The sequence below is a fragment of the Micropterus salmoides genome, unplaced genomic scaffold (assembly GCF_014851395.1).
Source record: "Micropterus salmoides isolate LMB-PRFRI ecotype aquatic unplaced genomic scaffold, ASM1485139v1 Ms_hic_scaffold_16, whole genome shotgun sequence".
NCBI lineage: Eukaryota > Metazoa > Chordata > Actinopteri > Centrarchiformes > Centrarchidae > Micropterus > Micropterus salmoides.
In genome coordinates, this window is record NW_024040707.1 from 18,354,138 (window position 1) to 18,362,294 (window position 8,157).

Sequence of the window (8,157 nt, forward strand, 5' to 3'; positions counted from 1 at the left end):
TGGGTTTTCCCTCCCAGAGGGAGAGAGACGTGATTGGCCAGTACCCCGATTTGTTCACCAATCAGAGCTTGGTCCGTCATTTTTTTTTTTTACGAGCATCCAAAACGGGTATGAATTGTTTTTGATTTTCTCTCGCACAAATAAAATACCTCACAGCAAAAAAAGGCCTATATGGAGAAGTTAAAGCTAAATAACGTCTACATTAATGTTTTTTTTAATTCGATTGCCTCTCTGTATAAATGCATAGCCTACTAGTGATAAAAATATGCAGCTTCTAACATGGCAAACACATACTTGTTATCTAAGGCTCTTGCATGCGTACCAGTGTGAACACCATGTCCCCTATACGTCCCTCTGTGTGCAGTTATTTTGGTTTCATGTTGTCAGCTGCTGCATGTGGAGGCAGCACTGTGGTCTCCCAGCCAGCACCCAGTGCTGTGAGTGGCTGCACTGTTTTTCCCTGTAAAGAGCAGTATTGTCCCCACAGCCCTGTCAACTGGTTAATCACCTCTTTGATGCGTATGGAGCTGCCTGTCACAATGGGCACGTTGTCAGACGGTCAAGTGACTTCTGAACCCCAAAACAAGAACATGCTTAATTTGAGAAAATGGCTTCAGAGCAGGCGAGATTCCTGAACATGGAGTGAAAAAAGGGGGACGATGTGCTAATGGATGGCTATCAGTAACTGCTTCTAACAGATGTACTGTTAATCTTGTTTTTGTGAGAGAGATTGAGAGAGAGAGAGAGAAAGAGAGAGAGAGAGATAAAACGTTGCTGTTTGTTTGAGAGTATCCCTCCATGGATAATTCAACTATTTAATCATTATTATCACTTTTCAATAAACATGCGATTGTAATATTGATCTCTTCATCAATCTGCTATGCTCATCAATAAAAGACACCAAAAAACAGAATTTCACATGAAAAAAAAAACAGTTTTGTTATTGTGACATGGTTTAAACGCACATTCATTATTTGTGCATCAGCCTGTGCCATTAAGTAGAACTCATAAGCCCTCCACCAGCAGTTTTCTGTCCAGCAGGAGGAGACAGAGTCTGAGGATTGGTGTTCTGATATCAGAGCTGTCTCAGGGCCTGTGGGAGTTGGACTCTCAGTGAGTGTTTGCACCTACACCGCTGTTTTTACATTATCGTGCTTTGACTCATAGACTTTGGTACAACCTCTAATCTGTTGTAATGAATTGACCAGCTGGGACGCGTCCACTTTCCAATTGAATGATGCAAAACTTCACAGAGCAACGTTACTCAGTAAGTTGTAAGAAATTTTCACAACTTGAGTTAGTTGTGTAGTTATCAGCAGGCAGTGTGGTTGTTTTTTTCACTCTTGCTCAGTAAAACAGTATAAAGTCTAAATATCATAGAGGAAATGAACATTTTTGGTTATTTGTTTTTCACTTTCCCAGGGGGGTTTCTCTGTTGTCAGGTCAGGAGAAGTGGCCTCCATGAAGGCCTCATGTCTGGCAGTTTCACAACGCCACCATGGTGTCAACCGTGGTGTCAGCCCTGGTGGCCCTGTCCCATCTAAGGCGAGCTGTGGGGGTGACTGCTGTGGCCTTTTGCAGTTGCCACTCCCTTCAGAGATTGATGAATTGATTGTAGGGCTGCTGCCAGTGTGTCTGTGCCCTGGGCGAAGGCGTCCCGGTTACGGGTGGGAATCCCGGCTATGCCATCCACCCTGGGGCTACTATTGTAGCCATCCTGCAGGGGGCCCTGGGGGCTGGTGGCCCCGCGAGCAGCTCTGACCCACATACTGCTGTCACACCCCTGGAGACACAGCAGCACTCTCCACTGCATGGACCTCTGATTGGCTCAGACTAAATGACTCTGCGCAGTGCAGCAATTCCACAGGGAAACTATCTGATTGTGCCAAACTTCTCTCGATGGCAGCATCTGGGAAAGGCCAAAAGGGAAAGACGACATAGATCCATGTCCTTCCCACTTATTTGACCTGCTCTTTCCCGAGTGCATGTTCAATAATCAAGCTTGTAATATGTGCTGTTCAAGTCTTCAGCTGGCAACTGATGAGATGAACATTTTCCGAGTTAAACTTAATCCTGAAGTCCGACTCCAGAACAAGTCCTTCTCCACTCAATAAATTTGTTTTGCTTCTTTGTTACTTCACTTCCATGTTTGAACTATACTGTGCAGGATTATATAAGTGCAGAGTTCGACATTAAAAGGCTGTTTACACATTCATCTGCTTAAAGGAGGTTTCTCTGTGTCTCTCACTTTAAGTCTGAGTTTAAGGCGTGTATGTATGTGCATGCTTTTGTGACATTACAAATAGTATAAAAAACAGTCATAGTCCAGTAGACAACTTACACTAGTGAGATGTTGAAACTTAAAGCCTCCAGTGCGCATACACTGAGAATAGACTTTTTAGGGAAGTAGGAGTGACATCTTGTTCCCAGTAGTTAAATCCTCTGAAATGAATATGTACATATTCATGGATTCTGTGTTTTTTCAATGAGGGAGGAGTGGAAGAATTTTTTTGGGAAAAACATGTCAGATACAGCTGATTATTCAAAGAGAGCATTTTTAGTATTAAAACATGTGTGGAGGGGATGTTTAAACTGCATTTGATCAAAAGTGGGGGAAAACAAACAGATAAATAAGCACAAGGACAAAAGTGTGTGAGATAACAAGGTAAAAAAAAACGAGTTATACAAATTTGTGTTTCTGTCTTTTTATTGATTGATTGATATAGTGCCAGGAATCATTAAACCATTCAACACTTTTGCACCAGTTTGTGTTGTTTTTTATTTCCTCCACTTGATAATATTCCACTAAATTAAATAAATCCATTTTCAGTTTACCCTTTTATGAATAAACGTTATCAGTTGGAATGTTCTGCAGTCTTGCAAGTTAAAGTCAATAGTCGTTGAAAGAAGGATGTTTTGCCACAGCAGTACTGTGAGTGCATCAGTGTTACAGATCATGGGTGAGATACTTGGACATATATACAAACCTATTTTTATCAAAGAGAAATTAACCACTGGCAATATAAGGCCACAAAAACAATGTTCACACCAAACCGAATGTAATAGAGGGCACATCACACACACACACACACAAGCTGCTGTCATATGTCATATGTCTTATACATATCTGCCAACACAGTGACCCCAATATCTACAGGCGTATCAACAACACTTTCAATTTGTACGTGAATACCATGGCATACTTTTTCTTGTTACATAAACATATATACAGTTGCGCTGACATAGAAAAGCATGCTTTTGCATATTAGGAGGTTGTCGGTAAACTTTACACTAAACCTATAACATTTATCAGTACAGCATTGTTCCAACCAGCAGCAGTAATTTAGACTAAGAAATATAGTCTGGGGGAAACAGGCTATTATAATTCACTTTTATTACAGATCTTGTACAGTATTAACATGCCTTAGGATGCAGTATTATCCTCTCTCCTATCTTTTCAAATGATGTAATTTGTTTGAACACTCAAAAAGACAACGGTCTGATCTAGTTAGCAAATTAAGAAAAACAGCACTAAAATCAACGCTTGCCTTTTGTTCCAAAAATAAATAAATAGCCCATTTAAAAATACAAGAAAAAAACAGACATTACATTTTTGTACAACAATAATGCATCTAGGAGTATTTTTGTGCAAGATGGTACACAGAGATATGGTTAACACAAGAAACGTGTATAATGTCACGCCAGTTAGGGATGATTAAATTAAGATGACAAGCATTATGAATTCTTTTTACTGATATAGTGCAGCTGCTTGCACAAACCAACTTAAAAAATAAACATTCAAAACCATGTAAGCTCTCTGATATTGCCAGTCACATGCTCTGCTGCATCACTCTCCACAGGCAGGTAGATAGCAGCGTTTTTTTTTCTTTCACAGAGCTGGTACAGTGCACCTGTTCTGTCATCTGTATGAGTTCAGCTATCACACCTCTTCGATGCCAGACAAATTGTTTTAACCCTTCCTGAACCAGGCAAGTCGACCAAGAACGTATTTACAGCAGCAGCCTGCGGTACTTCACAGCTCTTACAAGCCCACGAGCCAGTACTGGAATATCTCCATGCAGATTGGGAAGTGGTAATATAGAGTGATACCAGGGTTGCTTTTTTTCACTAGCTGCCTTAGCAGTAAATGCACATTGCGAAAAATGGAGAGAAACCATGTGATGCACTTAGAAATTAAAATCAACAAACAAATCAATAAATAAATGTTAACAAAAATATAAATTGTTTAAGCCAATCCAGTATGTCATCAGATTTTGTGTTTAATAAAATAAATAACAACTAATTTTAAATAAAACTGAAAATAATTTGAACGCATAATTTGGTGGTGGTAAAACATTGGAATGGACAGAAAATTACAATTCAGTCTGAGCCTATATGAGTATACTGTTTCCACTATACTATTAGGTGATTCTTTATAATTTACATTAAGTTTAGAGTATCTGAGGGAAAGTTGCTCTGCCATCATGAGTCTACATCTTACCTTTGTCTGAACAAATTAAAATGTGATGGAAGTCAAAAGAGACTGCAAAGAAGGGGAAGTATATATGCCTTTACAGTAACATTATAATACTACATCCCAAATTTCATGTATTTAGCTTTATAAGAGTGTAAGTAATTTAGGTCAACTTTGATACCATTGGTTTGTAAATATTTAAAAACGCTCACAGCAGATCCAAACTATTTAAATCTAAATAAAGAGATGAAATGAAAGTATTTTGGGGGGAGAAAGCCATTGAGAGTCACCCCCTGGGAGCTTTTCAGCACTGCCTCTCCATGTAAACACAATGGATCCACTATAACCACTACCTGGAGCTGGCACCCAGGCTCTTCCCCACTCTACCGACCGGCCCCTTCACTTTTTGTTCTTCAGCTGATTGGCCAGCCAGTCCAGGCCCTCGTAGAGACCGTCCCCACTGGTGGCGCAGGTGGCCTGAATGTACCAGTTGCGGTGGCGTAGGGAGTGCAGGCCCAGCTTGTCTGTGATCTCTGCAGCATTCATGGCGTTGGGCAGGTCCTGAACAAAATCACATCAGGTGTGAAGCCTCACGTTGGTAAGAAAACGGGGTGAAAGGGTGCAGGAAGCAGGGAACGCGAAGGAGGAGACAAAACGAAGCGGGTACCTGTTTATTGGCAAAGACGAGAAGAACAGCGTCCCGCAGCTCGTCTTCAGCCAGCATCCTCATCAGTTCCTCCCGAGCTTCGTTGACCCGCTCGCGGTCATTGCTGTCCACCACAAAGATCAAACCTGCAGGAAGAGATGAGACCTTTCTTTTTAAGGGTTAAACAAAACCAAACCATCTGCTCTTCTATGCCAGAATCAATTTAATCCCATTTTCTAACAATATGCTGACATCATATTGTTAAAAAATCATATTGCTGAACCAAGTTTAATCATTGTCTGGGCCTTCAACATGACTAAGACGATAATAATTTGAAACAGTTGGAGGCTGTATGCAAATTGACCTCATCTGAAGCATTAGTCAGATGTGCCCTCAGGTGCTGGGGGCGAGCGTGTGCTGCAGGATAGGCCACAGGACTGAGCGGCCTGGTTAACTCCAACATGGCCGAACAGTGTATCATTAAAGAGGCTGCTGGTCTGACTCACCCTGGGTGTTCTGGAAGTAGTGCCTCCACAGGGGACGGATCTTGTCCTGGCCACCCACGTCCCACACGGTGAAGCTGATGTTCTTGTACTCCACTGTCTCTACATTGAAACCTGAATCGAAAAGCAAAACCAACATGAGTGACACAAGCTGGACAAACCCAGTGGCAGGTGTTTTACCTAATGCTGTCAGAGATGATTCTCACACACCGATTGTGGGGATGGTGGTAACGATCTCCCCAAGCTTCAGCTTGTAGAGGATGGTGGTTTTGCCAGCGGCGTCCAGCCCCACCATGAGAATCCTCATCTCCTTCTTGCCTATCAGGCTCTTCAACAGGTTGCCAAAGATGTTTCCCATGATGACTGGCGGCTCTCACCTCAACTGCAACGGAACTGTCACACAGGGAACTGAAGAGACCACTCTCCATACATAGCAACAAAGTAAACCAGAACAAACTGTGAACCACATTAGAAAGTCAAAACCACATTTTTAAAAACGCCACGCGCTGAGACAAAAGCAGCTCTTAACATTACCACCTCGTTAGGGCTGGAAGCCACCTCAGAGGAAAGCCACTAAACACTTTCTTCACACCTCGGCAGGCAGCTGACCTGACTTAATGGCTGTTGCTTTACACTTTGACAGCTTGCTGTGGAAACCGGCCGCTATACTGATCTGTGGATCAGCTTTCATGTGGTGCAGAGTAACGTTAACCACCTTTTATGCAGGCAACTGAATAAATGCCAGTGTAACAATCCATTCATATGACATTAAATGACACATAACCAAAGGTTATGAGAATGCACGGTGCACATAGCCTATGGCATTAAGGTAGGAGGCATTTTACTTTCTTGTAGGCTTTCTTGGTATGGCCCCTTTAACAGGCCACCTCTGCTGTCAACTTGTGCAAACCTATTCTACCTGAGGTGCATTTGTGTTAACAAGGAGATTCCTAAATTGGCAAAAGATGCATCCACAGCCTACTGTGCGGCAGTTAGAGCAATCACCTTTTTCTCTGGGATGCTTTTATTTTGTATGATTGGCCATGTCAGCGCTTGTCGCAGATGCTGCCATTCATTTATATCAAAGGCACAGGCTGTAGCTGCTAGCATAGCCCGTTACAGCTGCAGTGGCCGCACATCCATGTACATCTGTCATAATGCGAGGGGAAGTCGGCTGATGCTGCAGTCCAAGCAGGCGATGAATTTCAATGAGCCGAATTACGTATTTACAGCGTGAAACGAGAATTATCCGAGCCGGTTAGTTTGCAACAATATTAGCTAAAGTCTAGAGTATTGGGGAAGAAAATTCTCCGGGTCAATTTGTGTAACGTTACTGTAATCCCCTTGTACAGTCACGACAAGCGCACCCGTCGGCCTGATGTCATCGATTAGCGGACGATCATTTAACGTTGAGCGTTACAAGCCGTTAAAACCGCGGCAAACCCGCTGCGGTTGCCTTTACTACTTGTATGCATCTTTAAGCATTTTCACCATTTGCATCTCATTCACACTTACCCGTCAACGGCAGGCAGGCTACCAGCTGGAGTCAGGCAAAAGGACTGGATGATAGTCTCGCGATGAGCTGCGCTTGTGATACTGTGAATTCTCGCGGTAGTTGGAATTGTTAAGAACACCTCTCACGTTTGTCGCCGATGTCTTGCTAAAAAGCAGAGAACGTGCTGACGGGCAAATGTAAATTAACGATCCTTTTTTAAAACGTGAAAAAGATTTGGATGTAACGTCAGCATCAACCTGAGACCTAACCTGCTCCTTTGGGAGATCAAATGCAGCTTTTAAGACATGATTCACACGCTGTCCTTTTTGACAAATACACATTGCATGTGTTTAAATGTTATTTGCGTGCTATTACAGCCGGACAACCAAACCACTGAGAGAGTCTGCAGGCGAACATGCTTGAATAATTAAAACAGGAATCATCGTAATGAATAAGTAAAGGGCTGAATGTAATAGGACGCCAAGTGATACTTCCTGGCAGCAGCCTTCTGTGTGTCACTTATAATGAGGTGACAGGAGGCAACCAAACATAAACTGAATCAATATTATAGCAGGTTACTAACTTTGAATATTGATTTTGTGAAGGTTTTATGTATTTAAAAAGCTGATACTATAAATGTAGGCCTACAGGTGACAATACATAGGAATTAGGAAGGAACCTCACCTCCCTCCTAGATGTGGGTTTAACTCAGTTACCATCAAAACCCCAACCCAGTGTGATTAAATGACATGCCCAAGACCAGACCCACAGCCACAGGTGAATACAACATTTGCCTCCCTCTTCCTCTCTGTTGTGTGTTAGCCAGTGGTCCGGTGATGGATGTGTTTATCAATTCAGTGGTGGAGGCAGAGGAATAAAGAGGGAAGCAGATGTTTGCAGCTGCAGACCAGATTATGGGGTGGAGTGGATGGTGGGGGAGCCTGCCGAGTTTGTGCGCGCGAGAGGGTTACAGGGGGGTTACAGCGGGCTCGGGTTGGTGGCAGGAGAGGTGGGGTGGGGAGTTATGACTTAAAGGAGC

At 42.7% G+C, this 8,157-nt stretch overlaps 1 protein-coding gene across 2 annotated transcripts; it reads right to left on the reverse strand.

Annotated features, from left to right (window-relative positions):
* Positions 1-2,689: 2,689 nt before the first annotated feature.
* Positions 2,690-7,248, reverse strand: arf3a (ADP-ribosylation factor 3a). 2 transcript variants are annotated; one of them, XM_038723508.1, is made up of 5 exons: positions 7,139-7,248; positions 5,834-6,016; positions 5,627-5,737; positions 5,142-5,266; positions 2,690-5,035 (listed from the first exon to the last, which is right to left on the reverse strand). In XM_038723508.1, exons 2-5 carry the CDS (start codon positions 5,979-5,981, stop codon positions 4,874-4,876), a joined length of 546 nt encoding a protein of 181 aa, XP_038579436.1. In that variant the 5' UTR covers positions 5,982-6,016; positions 7,139-7,248; the 3' UTR covers positions 2,690-4,873. The 2 variants fall into 2 exon arrangements, with proteins under 2 accessions (XP_038579436.1, XP_038579437.1); XM_038723509.1 differs by having other exon boundaries at positions 5,834-6,005; positions 7,139-7,211.
* Between the last annotated feature and the right edge of the window lie 909 nt (positions 7,249-8,157).